General features: G+C 37.0%; 1 protein-coding gene across 1 annotated transcript in view; it reads right to left on the bottom strand.

Annotated features, from left to right (window-relative positions):
* Positions 1-21,212, bottom strand: part of LOC109450219 (sperm flagellar protein 2) — a 159,206-nt gene that overhangs the window by 89,141 nt on the left and 48,853 nt on the right. The window contains exons 10-14 of the mRNA XM_074329218.1: positions 18,917-19,085; positions 4,853-5,072; positions 3,178-3,332; positions 1,613-1,688; positions 579-640 (exon numbers count right to left, since the gene is read on the bottom strand). Of these exons, the coding sequence (XP_074185319.1) occupies positions 579-640; positions 1,613-1,688; positions 3,178-3,332; positions 4,853-5,072; positions 18,917-19,085 (682 nt within the window). The remainder of the gene's footprint in view (positions 1-578; positions 641-1,612; positions 1,689-3,177; positions 3,333-4,852; positions 5,073-18,916; positions 19,086-21,212) is intronic.

Genomic DNA, 21,212 nt, shown 5'->3' on the forward strand with positions numbered 1-21,212 from the left:
CTAAAATATTATAAAATTGTTTACCATGATGAAATGCATAATAAAAGCAATCAAATGCAATAAAAACAAAGTAAATGAAATTCTACTTGATTAATATGACCATTCTATTTGATGGCAAAAACATGTTTCCTCATACAGTAAAGCAATACTATATATGGAGATAGTATCTATTAAAACAATAGTGAGTAAATTGTTATAAACATTTTTTTCTGCGATTAATAAAATATTCTGTAGAGTCATCGATAAGGCTAGTTAGGATCATTCTGGGAAAATTCTTGAGTGTGAAAGGAAATAAATCATAAATTAACTGGTAAAGAAAAACACACAAATATGAATTTGGCATAAGTCAAAAATAAAATGCGTTTACTTGGCAAAATTGAATAGCAATTTCCACTCCTTTAGATATAAAGAATGTTAAGAATATAAAGAATATTAAGTAAACTCAGATTTAGCTAATATCTTACCATCAGATTTACTTTAAACCAAACAGGAACACGTTGCTGTTTCATTTCACTTGAAGTCAGACAGCATGATGCATTTCAATATATTAGTAGCCAAAATTAGATTATGGTACTTACTTTAGAGAAACTATCACTTGATTTGGCTTCTTCAGCTTTCGGCATTTTGTTAGTGTCAGTATCTAGCAACAGGAAAAGTGGTAAGAACAAACTCCAGTATTTACAACTAACAACTAGGTTAGTATTTGACCATCTATGGTTTTGGACAAATGAGTGATTGGACCCAGTTATGCCCGAGATACTCAGAGAAAGGAAGTAATAGAATCACCACAGCATGACTTTTACCCTCATTCCACAATGTTAAGATCCTGGCCACGGTGTGGCTTGGTGTTTTCCGCTTCCTTCCTCCCAGTATGGCTCACACATAACAATATTATTAGAAATACTTTAATACAGTTTGGGTTTTGTTTTCAGAAAACAAGACAAGTTTTCTCAAGAAATGTTAAAAGGTTAATTCTTTATAGTTTTATTTTCCTGGATTATCTAGTTATAGGTAGCAAGTCTAAACGTAGAAAATTCTAGAAGTCAGAGGGGTTTTGGGTTAAATTCTGTGGAAAAAATATGAAGTTCTCAGAGTTCATTTATAATTAACTGTACTTTAGTAATAAAATAAGTTACATAGTACTCAGTTTAAAAATCAATTTAAAATATCTTGTAAGAAACAAATAACCAACATAAGGGACAGAGTATGTCCTTTTAAAAGATGGAAAACTCAACTGCTCTAAGAGAGTTGCGTGCTCATAATAAATCTACACATTGTCCAATGGTGATGGCAATGATGATGATGGCAGTCAACTTTATTCTACAACACAAGGAAACTATTCAATATGGCACAGCCTTCACTAGCACATATACAAAAGGTATTTGAGACTTAAAATTGTTTTCCATCAGTGGCTCTACAACGGACCTGAAGGACTAAAGCCCAGATCCCAAGGGGGATAAATTTTCATTAGGTTTGGGAAGCTTGGGAAGATGTTTGTGCTATATATATATATATATATATATATATATATATATATATATATATTCTTGCTGTTTGTCTATCTGTCCCTGTAATGTAAATGACAGATGGTTTGTTTTGATATCTTACTTACTAAGTGTATTTTCACCTTCAGTTTCTGGTAATGCTTCATCTGAGACTGAATCAGCTGGAAATTCATTTTGCAGATTCTTTGAGGAGAAAATACACACACATACACACACACTTATAAACATAAAATTAAGAATGCTACTGAAGTATACCAGTTTATCTAAAACATTGATGATATTAAGAGGGACTGAATGATTTCCAGGAACAAACAAAATTTGATGATAATTATGGAAAAACACAGTAACTTGTAGTGTAATCTGTCTTTAGGTTGGTCTTCAATTACTATGTAAAATACAGCAACTGCCATTAGGAAAATACAGCGGAAGCTAAGAAAGAGGTAGAGTTTATGGAAAGCTCTAGAAAGAACAACCCTAGAGGTGTCAGTCCTCGCCATGCGGAAGTAAAGAAAAGATAAGTGCATTATCTAGCACCCTATTGATTAGAATACAAAGAGTACCGTAATATGGAAGATGAAACAACAGCCCACAATGAATAGAACTTCTCCCAGTTATCTTCAGAATTCATGGCTAAGTAATATTTATTTTGCAGCTCATGCAAATGATCTGGATTAGATTCTCTGCTAATTTATTCACTTGCAGAGACAGCATAAGGTGGGGGAGAGAGTACTAGATTTAGAATCAGGGATGCCAATCACAGCCTAGACATTTACAAGCCTTCTGACCCCCCAGGACACCAATTCATGCTTAGGGCCTCTACTGTCTCCCGGTTAAAATGAGAGTGCTGAACCGCATGGCAATTCTCAAGGTGGGGCCACATTCTTCTCTTTTCTGTCCTAGGACCTTCAGGCAATAATGTAGCAATATTGATGGGAGTGTGATGCAGGTAAATCATGGGACTGTGGTGCTGGCAAATAATATGGAGACCTCCCTCCCACCCACCACCTCCCAAAATTGAGATCTACGAGTTTACATCAGAGGTCTGCAAATGATGGCCCATGGACCAAATTTGGCAGGGCTCACTATTTTTATACAGTCCCTGAGCATATACAACTCCATGGGACAGCGCTGTGAGCCTGGGGACTAAGCTGGGCATCCTCCTCTGCCTCTTGCCCCTGCTCAGCTCCAGTGCCTGCCTTGGCCACTTCCCAGGGCTGACCTTGGTCTCCAACTACAATGTGGGGACCCTGCTGTTAGCCACCGCCAGGCTCTCAGTGGTGGAATTTCCCTCGAGGAGCTGGTGACTTGGTGAACTTGCCCATAACACTCATACGCTACTATCCTCCAACCCCTTGCAGTTCAGCCTCTTCACGCCTTCACCAGCCTGTGGCTCTTACCTCAGGAAAATGTCTCCAACTGAAGGTAACTTGGAGCTAAGCCAGCCCACCACTCTGGATGGCCCACCCAGGGAAACTGGCAGTGGTAGGGGAGGGCTGCTCTTGTTACATAAGTAACCCCATAATATCCTGGGCCCATAAGACCTACAATATTTTCTTTTGGGACCTTTATAGAAAAGTTTTCCAACCTCTGGTCTAAAAGATCTCTCAGATTTCATTCAGCTTCAAGTCTCTAATATATGAGGTGCAAGAAAGGAAACGAAAATCACACTTGCCGGGCTTTCTTTACTATTCTCTTGCAGAACTGGTAGAGCTTCTTCTTCAGCTTCATTCTGAATTGGGAGGGCCTCACTGACTTTTTCATTGTCATGAAATGCTTGGATAGCTTCTTGGACAAGAGTATCAATAGAAAGTATCTGAATGGGAAAGTCTAAAGTACAGAGAGACAGTTTTACCAATAGCTCTTCATTTAGGAAGTTGACATGATTGTCCTAGGCTGGCTTTATCCTCTAACACTGTCTCTGGGGCACCCTAAACTTATTTTTGGATCATGCTATTTTCTTTATTATTGTGTTAAAAATCACATAACATAAAATTAACCATTTTAACCATTCTAAAAGATACATTTCAGTGGTATTTAGGTTATTTACAATGCTGTCCAACTATCACCAATATTGTGTTCCAGAAAATTTTCATAACCCCAAAAGGAAACTCTGTACCCATTAAGCGGTCCACTCTTGCCCCCTGGTAACAACTAATTTGCTTTCTGTCTCTCTGAATTTACCTGTTCTGGATATTTCATATCAATGGAATCATACAATATGTGGCCTCTTGGGTCTGACTTCTTTTACTTAGTATCATATTTTCAAGGTTCATTCATGTTATGGCATGTATCAGCACTTCACTCCTTTTTATGGATGAATAATATTCCGTTGCACGGATATACCATGTTTTGTTATCCATTCATTAGGTGATGGACATTTGGATTAGTTCCACCTTTCGGCTATTATTAATAATGCTGCTATGAATATTCTTATACAGGTTTTTTTCCTCTGTTTTTTGAACATTTGTTTTTAATCTTTTTGGGTATATACCCAGTAGTGGAATTGCTGGGATCATATGGTAATTCTTTGTTTAACTTATTGAAGAACCACCAAACTGCTTTCCTTAGGGGCTGTAACATTTTATATTCTCACCAGCATTGTATTCCAATTTCTCTATACCCTCACCAACACTTGTTACTTTCTGGATTTTTTTGTTTTTGTTGTTGTTGTTATTCCCATTCTAGAAGATGTGATGTGGTATCTCATTGTGATTTTGTCAAGTTGCTTTTTAAGGAGGTCTTTTTAACATCTCAGTAATGACCTACTCTTCTCTGCCTTAGAATGATACAAGGTAGACAGCCTCAGTGCAAATTTTGAGTTTTCCAGTGAAAAGAATAATGGTATTGTATTATTGAATAAAAACTAATTGAAGAGATGGAAACCTATGATTTTGCTTCTAACTGAAAACACTTCTGCAAAACAAGTCAAAACCTCATTAAAGTGAGGTTAAGAACTCAACAAATGTAATTAACATATTTACAATTTTAAGTGGATTTCTATTATATATGTGACAACTTATTAATTTCTTGCTTCAGCTATTGGTAAAGTAAGTAAAGTCTATGAGGAAAAGTTTATGACTTGCTATTTCTATTTAGTCTATGCACTATTATTACATAGCATTCCACATATCCAGGTTTACCTGGGACAGTTTATGACTCTAAACTCTATTGTCCAAGTGTCTTCCTTGGACAATAAATTATGTGCTCATCCTATTATAAAATTCTTGATGACAGAATTTCCTAATATATCAGAAGATCCTCATGTATGTTTTCTATAGACATAGCCATTTGCAGCTACAACCAATGTAAACAGAATACAATAAATAAAATAAAAAAGGAAATTCTACCTTTTTGTAGAAACTTTAGAGCAGTAGTTTTTCCACTCAATGTTTTCCCCAATAAGCACCCTTTAATAGCAAATGAAGGTAATTCAGGCTCTATTGATTCAGCTTGAGGGGGAAGAGATTTTTCAATTAGTCTGTGAATCACATGGCCCAATATGCAATTGTTGGAGGGTGGTACATTATCAACTATTTCTTCTGGTATGGCCCACTCTCCAACCATGTTCTGCAAAAATAACAATAAAACAAACAAAACAAATATTCTTAAATGTACAATTTAGGCATATATGAAATTTGAATATTGAAAGTAAATCCAAATTATAGCAAATAAAAGCTAATCAATACTTTAAATAATCATATGACATAAATCAGTAATAACATGAATAATTTATATTAATGAGCAGAAACATGAGCACCCCACATAAACAAAACAAAACAAAACAAAAAAATTTCAACTCTAAAATCCTTAACAGTTAATGAAAGAAGGCATATTGACTTAAATGAGAATTGTTCAGGTTGATCATTAAGCTACTTAAATTGATGCTATCATCAGTAAGCAGATAAAACACAGTAATAGTTCATCTGCTATCGTATGCTTATACTAAGCTTATTTTAAAATAAGAAAGCTAAAAGAAAACTTTCCTGTTCCATACGGTGTCCTCTAAGTCTACTATGTTTGACTTCTAGTTTTTTTCAGGTTTCTTAAGAAAATAATCAAACAATTAGAGGGAGAGAAAAAAAATCTACAGACAACATTCTCAGAGCTCTGTGTAATAAAACTAGAAATGGATTTTTGAAAGACATGAAAAATATAGATACTTAAAAATTAAAAGCATTCTTTTTGAGTAATTCTTGGAGTAAAGGGGAAATTAAAAGGATAAATGTCAAAAAAAATTAAAATAATAGATTTATTAAAAATATGGAATGGGAGCAAACTGTACTCAGAGGAAGATTCATGACCCCTTTGCTAAAATGCCTTGACCTAAAATAAAAAGAGAAATAAATAACTAAGCCTTGAAATAGAAAAAAAAAAAGTAATTTAAAAATAAATAAAGGAAACAAGGAGAAAGGAACTCATAAAAATGGAAATTGATAAATTAGAGAGCAAACTATTGAGATACCTTTTACTGATATATTTCTAGAACTTGTCTATTCTAATCATGATAATGAAATTGCTATTAGTTCTGAACAAAGGTGAAGAAAAGCAAGTATCAATTTTGTAACATAATAAGAAAGAAAGCAATAACAGAATTTAAGGAGACTTAAAAATCTTTAAGAAAATATTATGTAAAACTCTACTATAATAAATTTGAATTTATTACTGTATGGTAAAAATGATATTTTAGGAAAGTACAAATGACAAAAATTAATTTAAGTGGAACATTTGAAAAGATGAAAGCCATGAAATAAATGGAAAATTTGTCAAAGAACTATATCCCTAGGAAACTTGAAGGCCCTGATGGTTTTCAGAAAAATGTTTATTCCTTAATTAAACAGAAATTTAACAACAGAAAATTAAACAACAGAAATGTTTAGTCTTCTGGAATATGGAAGAAAATAGAAAGCTTTCCAGTTCAACTGGCAAAACTAACATAACCACGATAGTATCAAAGTATCAAAGTAAATACCATGATAGTAAAAGGTATCAAAGATAATTGACACAAACAACATCCAAAAAGAAAACCACAAGCCAATCTTACTTGGGAACATTTTGCAAGAATCATGCCTAAAATTTTAACTAAATCAGCATTATAGTAAGAGACAATAAATATACTAATTGACATTTACTACACACTATGTGCCATATACTGTTGTTTTCATGAATTATCTCACATGATTCTCACACAACTCTTACATAAATATTATTATTATCATTCCAATTTTGTAAGAAATACCTGAGTACTATAGAAGCTAAATTTCTTGTCTATGGTCACAGCAAACAGTAATAGCAGAGTCTAGGTTGGAACCCAGGAGAGCAGATTTCAGAACATGTGCTCATAAGCCCTATACTATATTGAAGTTGTCTCACCATGATTGAATAAGAGTTATTTCATGAATACAGGGAAGGGTAACTATTATAAAACCTATTGCTATATCACATTAATAGGCTAAAATAAAAAATAAAAGCATCTTATCATTTTGACCAAGAAGCATCTGATAAAATTAAAAATTCATTTCTGAGGAGAAAAAGTACAAATAAAATTAAAACAGAGCAAATCTCTTAATATACTATGAATTTAAGATGAGTTCCTATCACTGTCTGGACTGATACATAATGGTGAACAAAGATACCTTTTTCCATTAAAGGCAGGAATAAGAAAAAGATGTTCATCATTAGCATTAATGGTCACATTATTCTTGAAATTCTAACCCGTGCAAATAAGAAAAAGAAAGTAGCTATATCCCTAGAAATGGCGGCTGCTGTGGAGTTGAGTTCCTGGTGTAGAGGTGGCTGTTGCAACCTGAAATTCTAGTGTTCTGTGATGGTGGCAGTGGTGACAGTTTTTTCCTCAGACCTTGTTGTGATGGTTCTGATCATCTTCCTTGGAAGTTTAACCCCGAGTCTGGTTCTAGAGCACACACAGTGATTCACTGAACTACCCAATATATTTTGAATATTTTTTCTGCTTACTCAGGAAGAGTCAACATTTTTGCTTGCAACTAAAAACTTTGATAAAAATCACTGGAATTGACAAGAAGTATATAAAGAGCCCATAGATAGAAAGCCTCAAAATTTTACTGAGGAATATAAGAAAAATGAGTTGAATAAAGGGTGAGTTAGAAAGTTTCAAAATTATAAACCATTTAATTCTTCCCCAAATTAATCTGATTTAATGTAATAACAGTAATAGTGCGAGTCTCACTTTCTCCCTTGCAGGGTGATATGACAAATGATTCTAAAATTCAAGCAGCAGAAGAAACATAGTGAATAAACATATTCATTTAAAAACTTAAAAAGTCAGGAGAGCGCTAACTTTCCTGATATTAAAGCATTTGTTAAGAATATAGTAATAAAAAAAAAGTTTGCAGAAATAGAATAGTCACTGCACAAAAATATCAATTCTAGAAACAGATCTAGTATATGTAAGAATTTAGTACGAAGAAAGTTTGTATTTCATATTAGCAGAGAAAGAATGATCATCTTGTAACTGGTATTAGAAAAACTGGCCATATACTTGGAAACAAAATAAAGTTATATATCCTTAAATTTTTCATGAAAATAGATTCCAGAAGAATGAAAGATGTAACCAAGAAAGCATGAAGGCACCAAAATCTGAATGAATATTTATGGGTTCTAGGATGGTCTTTTAAAGCATGAAAATCACAAAGGAAAAGGCCCATAAATTTGATTGTATGAAAATGAAATATTCTGTACACCCCCAAACACACACACACACACACACACACACACACACACACGCACGCACGCACACACACGCAAACAAACACACATGCAATTTAAAAATAAAGAACAAAGGGAAAGTGTCTGCAACAGATATGTTTGACAAAAGCTTAAGAGTCTTAGTACGTAAAAACTGTAAGTAATAACATAGAAAAGAAAAATATCCCAACAGAAGAATAAAGACACAAAGGATATAAACAAACAATTCCCAAAATATAATAAAATGGCCAATGGGCTTTTGAAGAAATGTTCAAATTCACAGTAATAAAAATATCCAAATAAAACTCTGATGTACCATAATAAAACAATTTTGTCTAACACAGAAAGAAAGATTAGTCATACTTCTTTTTCATTACTGGTGGGAAAGTAAATTAGTACATTGCTGTATTATATTTTCTAAAGTCCAGGAAGTACAGAGAGTCTCAAACAGGATGAACCCAAACAGGCCCACACCCACGCTGCCTCCACATCTTGGCCATTGTAAATAATGCTGCAATGAACATACAGATGTACACCTCCCCTTGAAGTAATGTCTCGGATTTCTTCAGATAAATACCCTGAAGTGGGATTACTGGGTCCTTCACTGTCTCTTCTTACAGCCTTTGATTTAAAGTCTATTTTGTCTGGTGTAAGTATTGCTACCACAGCTTTTTGTTTTGTTTTGTTTTGTTTTTTCAATTTTTACTTTCACGAAATATTGTTTTCCATCCTTTTACCATCTGTCCGTGTGAGTCTTCAATCTGAAGTGAGTCTCCTGTAAGCAGCACATGTCTTGTTTTCTGTGGCACAGTCTCCCTGGTCACCTGAGCTGGGTGCTCCAGGAGTGTCCCTTGCGTGGGTTGTGTGTAGTCTCCTGTTACAGTTGAGCCTTGATTGCTGTTGGCATGTCAGTGGGTGGAATTGACCCTTAGGCTAACTGGCTGTGGGGTTGGGCCACATCCACAGCTTATGGGCTGCTGTGCATGAAGCTTACCCCACTGAGTGGGATTTTCCCCACTGTACTCTGGTGCCTGTTGAGACCACCTCACTTGTGGGGCTAATTGGGCAGTGCTCTGATATGGTCTGAAGCCAAGTATGTTGGTTCTGGGGCCTTATGGGAAGGGCTTCGGTATAGGCCCAGGACTGGCTGGGGGCTACCTGGTAGGAGCTACAAAGTGATCTGTGGTTGTTTGCCACCTGTGCTAAACCTGGAGGCACATGGGAGAGGCCATGCTGTGAACTGAGGATGACTATCACCAGTATCAGGCCTGGGGGTAACTCTGCAAAAAGCCAGGACACCAGGAGGCCTGCTGCCACCTGCCAGCTTCCTTGAGGTTCAGCCACTGGTAAAGCCTCATGCAGTATGTGAGTTGGATGAGGCAGGGTCTCAGGGAGTCACTAGAATGGGGAGAGTTGTGGTCACTAGGTTAATGTAGACTCTGGTTTGGTGTCAGTGCTGAGCCTGGAGCAACTCAGCAAAAGTCTTAGAGCACACCGAGGCCAGTCCCTGCTTGCCTGGGGCCCATGGACTCCTATAGTTTTGCAAGAAAGAATGCAATGCGGGAGGGGCTGGCTGCTTTCAGAGAAAGTGCCTCTGGCGGTGCATTGGGTGCTAAGTCAGCAGGGCGGAGCAGCAGAGCTCACAGGCCAATCAGATTCAGATTTGCCCTGTGGGGGCGGGCTCAACACAGGAAAGATGGCTCTGGCCTGCTGGCTGCATGGAAAGAGGACCCCGCAACGGGAAAATACCAACTGCCCTCCAGTCCTCCCCCTGCAGCCACACACCTTAGTCTGCACCCCCCCGTATGTCTCTGAGGCCCCCGAAGTCACTATCTCCGCTGGAATGCAAGGTGAGTGCCTGCGAGCGAGTGAGTCTGTGCGCGAGTTATTTAAGAGGACGGCTGGGTTTCCCGCAGCCTTCTGTCCCGCCAGAATGTTCAGAATCCCCTCCGTTTTTCACAGGTAGATGTTGCGGGAGATTCTCTTCCTGGCACCAGTGCTCCATTCTGGGGGCCTTCACTTCCTGGGGAGGGGTAACCTCTGCAGCCGAGATTCTCAACTGCCACAGGGAAGTTTGGGGCCTGTTCTGCGTCTCCACCCCTCCTACCAGTATCGACGTTATAGTACTTCTGTTCTGTTAGACTTCAGATGATTCTCCAGGTTGATTGTTCTATAATTTAGTTGTAATTTTAATGTGTTCATGGAAGGACACAAGCACAGTGTTTACTTTACCATGTTGGATCTCTCCATAAATTTCTCCACTTTTTATTGATCTGAACGCCTGTGAGCACTTTTTGACCCACCTGACCTCAACTGGAGCACAATTACCACTGTTCTGAATCTTCTAAGATAGTGGCTTTCAAACATTTTTTGACCAGGACATTCCATAAGAAATACATTTTATAGTGTCAACCAGTATTTGTGTGAAGGTATATGAGTACATAAAACAAAGTTTTATGAAATACTTATCCTTACTACTGGTGATTTGCATTATTTTCTAATGTATTGCATTGCATTATAGTTATTTTGTTGTGGTTCCATTTTTTAAAAATAAATAATGGTTGTGACCCATAAATTATTTTCATAATTTAGTCTCAATCCACTATCTTAAAACAAAAAAATAAAGGGTATTTTACTGGCCAAGACACCCAGGAACCCTCAGTTCTGATTTCATGTCTCTAAGTACCATCTTGGATTCATCTCTTCGATATCTGCAAATAGGAAGGGTATACCCTTAACTTTATACTAACTGATGCAACCGATAGAGTGACCAAGTGGGTATTTATTTATCAAAATATATTTTTAAAATAATAATACAATTTTAGGTGCAACTTCTCATAATTGGTAATATTTTAAAGATCTGACTTATTCACATTTTTATATCTTATTTGTGTGATGATTGCTTTTAGATCTTAGTTATGGGTTGCTTATTTTATGGTATCTTAGAAAATAATTTTTCGTACAATAACTATTTTAATTTTTTTTCATAATCACTAAAATCTCATTAAATAACACCAAGTATAATTATACAAAATGCAGTAAAACTTCACGCCTATTTGAAAATAGACTAATAGTTAAATTGTATCCAAAAGAAAAGTTTTAGAGATAACTAATTAACTCAAGCCCAAACACCGTGGGCAGAAAATGATATCTCAATCAGGCAAAATCCAATAGCTTGTTTATTGGACAACTACATATCTCCTCTTAAATTTTTTTAGGTATACGGAAGAATGATATCTTCAGCAGTTACTAAAATATTCTGATGAGTCAGGGGACTCTTAGATACCCAAAACATACTTGCTGAGTTTAGTTTGGTCTAAATGCTTGGGAATACATGAAGTCATGGAAAGGGAGAGTATAAAAATATGCTCCCAGTTCATGGGATTAGGTCAGTTTTGAGTTAATACCTTTAAACCAGCTGATGTCTATACATGTTTAACAACTCAGCTGAAACTCATCTATTCCATTGCAGCCCCGTAACTCCTGTGCTTATCCACATTTAACATCATGCTCTGGCATGGTTTCTCTCCCATCCCCACTAAATTGTAGGCCCCACGAGGGAAGGATCTCTATCTTAATCAACTTTATATCCCCAATACCTAGAACTATACTGGCACATAGTTGACTCAATATGTATTGATTGAATTAATGAATCAATCAATCAATAGTATAGGCTCATAGTAATGACTACTGCCAGTCTATGTGAACTGAATAATAAGTGAATACATGAATATTAAATTTTAGCAATTTTGGTTAAGTACAAAGATGACTGAGATCCCCAAATAAGATAAACAGACAACTCAATCACTCAGAAAAAAAGCCATACTCCACAGGAAAGGACTAAGGTACAACTTTGTAGCTTTCAGAGCCTCTGTCCTTTCTTGCCTTCTCTTCTCAGGCTTTCTCTTTGCTAATCACCCAAAAACCCCGACGGAATCTGGAGGTACTGCCTAAATTTGTAATTCAGACTTAATTCCTGACAACTACCCATGATTTTCAGAAGAAGCACAAAGGGTGGTTGGATATCTTAACTGATGCGGTATTCAGCTCATGTAACCTGGCAGCCCTATAGGGTTTCTTGACCACTGTAAGGGGCCTGTTTGATAGCCAGGTTCCAACGGGAATGGACACTGCCCTGAACTTTCCTTAACAAGGAGGGAGAGAGAAGGCAGTGAACTGATGGCATCTAAATTCTGACTTCTCATCCAGGAGCTGCGATAGAATGGGCTCTGTGTTGGGGCCCAGTTTAAAGGTCTCAGAACAACTTGCAAAGATGAACTGGCCCTGCTGAATGAGCTTGGTAGCTTTTGTTAGTCACCTGACCTCCAGTCAGGTCACAGTACGGTTAGGTACCTGGCCACACCTTCCTGCCAGACAGTCTGGCCTTCAGATTCCAGAAGAGCTGGAGGCATGGGGATGTACACCTCTCATTAATGTTGGTAGGGTAGGTGCACCCCCAGAGAGAAGGTATGCCTCTGTGTTAGAGTGCTCAGGCTGGGCCACGTATATGTTGCCAGGAAGTGCAGGCATAGACCATGGTAACTAGGAACAGAGGTTAACTCGACTTCACTACCATGCTGAGCTGAAGACTGTTCTGGCTAGAAGCCAATGCTTATCTACCAGTGGATCCCATGGTTGATTCTGACTCATTAGGAAATCTGAAGACATGGTCCTCATCCAATAAGGACTTTTACCCAGTAATCTGATCACTTCTGTCCCAGCAGTAGCCTTCCCCAATCTGTCCTCATCTAATAGTATGGAAATAATATCATGTCTAATTCTAACTTATCACAAAAGACGACCCCGGGCAACAGACTCCATCTACCTTGTGTTTATTTTTGGAGGGACATTCAAATTGGCCACGGTCAATTATCCAGCATGTGATGAAGATCACTGTCAAGCCTAGAGGTCCACATTTTAGAGAGCCTGACACCTCACTATGCAATCCAATAACTCTAGCTTGTCGTGAATCCATTAGTTCAGAAAGCTCAGCACTTGTGAGCAATGGCAGACTTCTTTTTCCAAAACTTTGAGCTACTGGTTACTATATATCAGGCAACCAGAATCACTGGGCTGATATTTTGTTTTGTAGTTTTGATTATCGGGGGCAACTGAAACTAAGCCACTCTGAGAGATCCTCTGTCCTGAAAACCTACATTTCAGTGCCGCTGAAAATCAGTGACAAATCAGATGCAAATGATGGGCAGGGACTTCAGCTTGGCACTCTGATTTCAGACATGCTCAAAGCAACTCCCTGAGGAGATCAGTGGGAGAGTAGCTTATGTACCCCAAAATGACAGGTTCCTATTCCTGGCTCCATTCTCTGACCTGGGAAGCCACAATGGACCTTCCAAGGTGTTGAAGGTGGCACACTGGAAATTATAGCAGCTGTGCAGCTAGCCCAATGCTTCTCACAGCACAACTGCCTGGGTCTAAAACAAAGACTCAGGCTACTGCATTTCTCCTGACCCCCAAATGGCCATGGGACTGCATCACCCGGACTTCATATCAGATCTCTTCCTGTGCAAGGGCCACCAAATAATTCTGATGGTGGTGGCAGTCCTTATATAAACAGTAAACTTCATTCCTTGCTTGCTCAAACTATGCTCTGTTCATCAGGGAGGTCATGGTGTCAAGATCATTTCTATATTAATTTCTATGGTCTTGCTGGTCAAAGACCTTGTCCAGAAGCTTCTACATCTGAATTCACTTATTTGCTGCCATTGCTCAGCCAAGACAGCCAGATATGGTTTAGAATTTCTCTCATGTCACGAAGCATGTAGACACTATGACTTGGTCTACCTATCTTGTCACTGCAAAATTCACACAGAATTTTTCCACACAAAATACCCTCCCTCATAGTAATGACTACTGTCACTCTATTTTCTTTGTTTCACGGCTAAGGTTGATACCTCAAAGAGGTATAAACAAAAACAAACAAACAAACAAAAGTTAGAGTAATGTATGAAAGACTACTACAGGTCCAGCGCATCAGAGAATATTTCTGATGACAGACCCTGGGCACAGGACAGGAGCAGTGGGGTGGGAGGGTCTTCCAGGTGGGAGAGTTTCTGGTTCTCAGACCAACTCATCTGCCTCACACTAAAATCCAAAGACTTTCTTGTATCTACTCAAATTTCTCGAGATTATCAATCACACTGTGTTCTTGCTGTATTTCTCTACCAAGACATAGCTGGAGAGTTCGGACCCTCATAGCCTGTTCTAAAAGACTAGGTGGAAAGTTTGAACACTTGATTGAAGAGAAGCTAGATTTGATGCATAGGAACTGGTTCCTATGGTTGTCAAAGTGGGTAGAGGATGAACCAGAGAATTGGTGGTAGGAAGCCCCGGGAAGCCTGTACTGGTAACCCCACTAAGACACAGCCACATAATGGGACCTAGCCAGAAAAAAACAACCAGATAACTTACCATTACAGAACGAATTAAAGGAGTTGGGGGAAAAACTCTAAGGAAACAGAGAGGAGAAATTGCAGCTTTGAAATGCATAACATAAAAACTAAACTAGACAAATAGTGGGACTATTGCTTTCAGTACAAATTTCTTTCCCAGCTCCTATTTTAGAGGCTGATTGCGATTCATATTACCTCCTTGGAAAATGTTGGTATTTTACCAGTGCCTCTGGCGTCTTAATCCAAGGCAGTGAGAATGTGGGGCATCAGGTACAATGGCAGACAGAATTTCTAAAGTAGACGTCCTGACAGAACCCCTCAACTCGCATCAGGTAAGCAATTGCTTACTCTACCTCCTTAAAAATAAGCTACCCTCCTACATATCAACATAAAATACAAATATCATATTTTCATAGTCAAAAAATAAGCATTTTAAGTTAAGATTTCTCAGCAGGGAACAAGAGAATCTATGAAACCAGCAATTTCATGGGTTCCTATACTTGAATAGTACATTTGCACTTTGAGATATTTTATAAGTGTCCAGAATAAACAAGTATGTTATCGACTGAATTGTGTCCCCCAACTCCCACAGTGATTGACGGTATTTGGAGATGGGGACTGTCAGAGGTAATTAAGTTTAGATGAGGTCATGAGGGTAGGGCTTCCATGATGGGGTTAGTGTTGAAGGAGAAGGAAGGAAAGAGACCAGAGTTCTCTCTCCCTGCTTCACGTGAGGGCCAGTGAGAAGGTGGTTTTCTGCAAGTCTGGAAGAGAGTCCTCACCGGGGAATTGAATCTGGTGGCACCTTGATCTTGGACTTTCCAGAACATTGAGAGATGAATTCCTATTTTTTTAAGCCACCCAGTCTATAGTATTTTCTTATGGCAGCCTAGTTGATTAATACAATCTATTCCTTTTAAACAAATAAATAAATAATAATGGTCTAGTCACATGCCCTCAAAACTCATCTACGTATTACTAAAATCTACCACTGTGATTCAGTCAGTTATCCAGTGATGTCACTTGAGTGACAGAGGCTTTAAATTGATATTCTTCTGCCTGTAAGGGAACCTGATTCAATAATGAACTATGAAGATTAGGTCATTCACTGAGAAGCCAGGGAGCCAGGCAAGGGCTAAGCCAGAGAGTCCACTGTCAGAAGTTGAGTCTAGAACGCCACTGGATCAATACCAAAGGCTGGAGTTGGGAGAAAGAACAAGATAGTGTCTGAAGTCTTTGGGTCAAACAAGTCAGAAGAGACTTACATAGGAAGACAAAAAACCCCATGGCCCATTTAGTCCCACATCCCTATTCTCTGTTGGAAAAGTACCTGGCAATAGTGTCATTGTGTAAACAAATTTGGGGATGGGTATGTATGTATGTACATACGCTGGCTGTACTGACCAGAGCATGAATGTTAAACCACAACATATACAAATGCATCTTAAAGTCTAGCTAGTGGAAAATCATAAGCCAAAAGTACTATTGATAAAAAATGTGCATTACAATACACACACTTAGGGTTAACCCAACAACCACAGCAAACACAAGTGATCATAAACTTACACAATAATTTTTCATTAAAAACACAAATAAAAATAGCAATTAAAAAACAACAGCAACAATGTAAAACAACCAGGATGATGTGCTGGACACAAAACACCCTTCTTCCAAATTGTAGGAATTCCTACTACAACTTGTTCGTGGGCATGAACAGTAGAGCTCTGCAAATTGCCAAGTGCGTTGTGGCAGAATCTTCATGAAAAGGACTTGCATTTGGCAGGGGGTGAAGTGGGGGGTTGACCAGGATGAGTCCACTGCATAATTGAGAACCACTGGCTGCTATGCGGGGGCTGCCAGTTGAGCTAGAGTAGCCGGACTCCTGGCTTAGCCTGCTGCCCATGGCCCATTGGGTTTTCGGGGCTCCTCTCCAAAATAACTCTCTATTAAATAACTAATTGTTATCCCAGGCAGTTGTCTGGGATCAGCGGGGTCCAGCTATTCCATGTTGCTGTTCCTATCTCCTTCCTAGGAGTGATAAAGGATATTTCTGGCCACACCATTCCTGGACTAGAGCTCTCTCACTTGTAGACATTCTATAAATAGAGTGATGATTTAGGAAATGATCTTAAGAAATGAGTCAAATTTTCATCAGCGACATATGATGTGTACATGAGCAAAAATTTGTTTTATGCCAATTTCTAGGTGTAATATTTAAACTTTTTTAATCATGATAGTTTCACAGAGCTTTAAAATTATGGGCTCAAAACTGGGAGGTATCAGTTCTTTAAGGATGGTGTTTATGGGCATCCATAAAGTATGCTAAGAGTGTAAAGCTTTTGAAGATTAATTTCTAAGTTATGCATTTACTTGAAGGATTAAAAATGCTGAGCAAATTTAGCAATGATAAATGTAGACAGCTGTTTCCTTTAGCTGAACCAGGGTGTGTTGTCCTCTACATCTTGTGAAAGACTATTTAAGCCAGGTAATTTATTTTACAAGTTGAAACATGTATATTTACTTGTATGCAGGAACATTGAACAAGATCCTGAAGAAACACAAAAGCTCTAGCAGTAAGGGAATGACTATTAGGATAGTTTACAGTACATACATACGTCCTAACACCTGTATGAGGTATATTTTCCATCATGTAGTCAAAAAGAGCAGTGCATATAAACACGAATCAGAAATCCTAAGGTAACGTTCATTTCTAGACAAATAATAAAAGCAACAAAATAAACTGCACTGCCAGACGTTCACATACTCCTAACAAAAGTGTACAATTTCCTGCAAAAGAAATGTACCAGCTGCTTCAGGATGTGGGTAAGACATGCGTGTTCCGGTGGTGACAATTTCCCAAACAAGAAAAAAGTTAAAAAGGCAAATCTTTGCTAAGCTGCAGACTGCTAGGTCTCCTGATTTATCGATCAACAAAAATAGAGTAAGTAGAGCTGTTCATGAAATAACTTAGAAATTAATATTCCATGAATCAGCAAAATGTGTCAAATACAATGGCTTTACAATGGAAAGAAATAGTTTTACATAGCTTGGTATTGTCAAAGAATTTTATTACGAAGCATTCTAAGTGGACACACTAGATCTAGTATATTCTACAACCATTCATAATAAATATGCCTATAATCCTGTAAGAGTCTAGTTACTCCTTAATAAATAATAATTCTTTTAGTAATACAAATACAGATTCATCCAATTAAAAGATGGTGTATAATTTCTCACAATCTCACTTTCTTTCCTTATCTTTCCATAAGCTTCTTTCAATAGTTACATATCAGTGCTATTTTACACATTGCCCTATTCATTGTCATTCATTCATTTTTTTTAATGCATCCTTCCAACAAACATTTATTGAGTATGTGCTAAATATCAGCAAATGATTGGGTCAAATCAGCTTTCCCTCTCTGTTTTTCATGTTGCACTTACCACCCTTCTGAAACTCATTCAATATTTCTAACAAAAAATCCCCACTCTTCATTTCATTGTTGTTGATCTACACAGACTTCTATCCAATGAAATTGATTTGTATTATTTGCATCCAACATGCATTGCACTTGGCCAAGTGTTCAATACACATTACCTTACGTTTCACAACAACAAAACAAGACCGGTATATTATTATTCCTATTTCATAAACTACGAAACCGAGTCTTTTAGCACTTAAGGGACTAACTGCCTATAAGGTGTCAGACAGCAGCTGGCAGTGCCAGTAATAGGTCCTTGGTCTGTCTAACCCCAAAGGCTTTTCAGCAGCTTTTCTAAGAAGCACAATTGGCACCTAAAACTTTTTTTTTTTAAATCTTTGAATAAAATATTGTTTGAATCTATGCTCCTCGTAAAGCTCAGACCTCCTCCTTTTCCATTTGCCTCCAAAGACAGTATACTATTTGGATAAATTTTAAGAGAAATACCTTTTAATAAGGGTTTTTGAAGCAAAGGTAGATAGCTGATACAAAGAAAAATGCTAATAAACAAGTTAAAACATTTTTAAAATTCTGAAATTTATCTGTCAAGGTAATGTATTACGTTTGATTTTTTTTTTCCAGACCACTCTTTTAATATTACTGGGAGTAACAGATAATAGATTATGAATAGTTAGGAATTTAAAATTCGTAGTATAAATACAAAGTAAACCCAGGGAAAATGCAAACATCAAATACCTATTTCTATTAATAGGAATGAAATGAAATAATATCACAAAATTGATGTTAAAGAAACACTATTTATTATGTTGAATTCTAATTATTCCATATTAGTTTGTACCTGATATTCTTCATAATCATTGTTATCTAGCAAGTCCCTTTTTTCCAGTTCTATAAGTTGTTGTTCAGAGGGTTTAGCTGGTAGATGCTTAGTATAGGCTTGCTCATATATGGGCTTTCCATTAAAAAACAGTTCCTTCCAATCATGCATCATCTTATGCGGAATCAGACTATAGCAAAATAATAATAATAATAATAAAAAGAGATGAATCAACGGTTAGTCAAATATACACCTTAAACCTTAATTTTTCTATTCTTAGATTTATTCCCCCGGGTCTGCTGTTTGAGACCAGGGATTCCACTTGCTATTATATTCCTAGTGGCTAATACAATGTCTGGAACTTGGTAGGTTTGAAGGAATGAATGTTACTTAAAGCCAGTGGTTCTTCAAACTTTCTTATTGACTGTGCACTAACAGAACAATATATCTAAAAATAATTAGAACTAGCATAATACTTAGGTTTTTGGATTCCTGGCTTTGATATTAAATGGCTGTGCAAATTAAGAAATCATTTAAATGTTCATGTCCTCCTATGCAAAATGAACAGACTGAATACTTTCCAAGGCCCTTTTAAAATGACAGTTGGTTTACATATTTGCAAATAATTTATAACAGAAAAATCTAATCTATGGTGATCTTATTGTCATTGCATATTTGGTAACCTTTAAAATTATTTTTCAGTACTTATTTCTATTTGAGTATGATGAATGACTAGGAGGTAATGAGACAGAGAAACGGGAAAACAGTTCCAAGGGGAACAAGATGTGCAAAGGAGGAAAATATATATGTGACATGATTCACATATATTTCTCTAAAAATAGTTGGACTAGAGCTTGAAATTACAACTTAAAAAGTAGTATTTCTTTATTACATTCTAATACATGCTAAGCATGGATTAATCTTGAAGACGTTATGCTAAATGAAATAAGCCAGACACAAAAGAATATTGTACGATTCCATTTATATGAGGTACCTGGAATAGACAAATTTGTAGAGACAGAAAGTAGAACAGAGTTTACGGAGGGTGGAGGAGGGGGGAATGGGAGTTGATATTCAGTGGGTATAGCATTTCAGTTTGGGATGATGAAAAAGTTCTGGAGATGGATGGTGGTGATGGCTGCACAACAAAGTGAATATACTTAATGCCACTGAGCTGTATACTTAATAATGTTAAAACGGCAATTTTTACGTTATGGATGTTTTGCCACAATAAAAAAAAGTAGTATTTCAATTAAATGTAAAACTTCACATATGATCATATGTTTTCCATTAACAAAATATTTGTAGTTGCTGAAGATTACTTTATGGAGATACAGGAGTTTAGAAATTAATAATCTCAGGCATAGAAATAACATCAGAATTATTGAAATGGCTTTGTCTTCTATAGTGTAGTAAATAATTCACAACTTAGGTATTGTTCAAACTTAATTTTACAGTTAGTCTATAGCCTACTATCTGAAACATTAATCATTTTGTTAAGAAGCAATCTTAACAAGTCAGTTCATGTAAATAGGCTGATACCAAAAATATACCTATGCTTAGGAAAAAAATGTACTGATAACATGTTAGTTAGCGAAGAACATACACTAAAATGAGTTTATCTTGACTGTCAGTAGGGTAGACTAATAAAATCTTAACATATATGTGTAATTATTGTATGCCATTGCAATTAAAAGACACTTAAATTTCAAAGTAAAAGCCCCCTTAAAAGATCTATGATATCAATACCTCTGGAACTTTAAATTTTTATGTCTTTTTTTCATTAAAGTGAAATGGTTTCATATAGCCAATATATTCTCTATATTAATTTTCATGAAGCATGATTTATAGAGTAATAAAAGACAGACTAGTATATGTCTCTGTGAACTATTACAATAATCAAACTAAATCCATATAGGAAGTCTGCAACTTATTAATAAGTTGTTCTCTGTAAGCTGATTTTTAAGTTACTATTCAACATAGAAATAATACTTATATGGCCTGAAAAGTAAGACAGTCGGTCGTCACCTGGTTTCCCTTATGCTGACCCAGCCAGTGCTACGAAGACTGTCTCTACAACCTCTTCCCTCAAAAAGCATTCGCAGTGCTGGAATCTGAGGAATCCCCTCCCACAGTCTTCTTTCCAGGCCCTTCTAGGCAGGTGTCAGGGGATCTTTGGCATCCCTGGACTGGCAGCTGTGTAACTCTGCCTTTATTGTCACACAGTGTTCTTCTTGTGTGTCTCTTCTCCACTTCTTATAAGGACACAAGTCATATATCTTTCATTAAGGTCCCACCTTACACCAGTATGACCTCA

Source organism: Rhinolophus sinicus, linkage group LG03 (genome assembly GCF_036562045.2).
Source record: "Rhinolophus sinicus isolate RSC01 linkage group LG03, ASM3656204v1, whole genome shotgun sequence".
Classification (NCBI taxonomy): domain Eukaryota; kingdom Metazoa; phylum Chordata; class Mammalia; order Chiroptera; family Rhinolophidae; genus Rhinolophus; species Rhinolophus sinicus.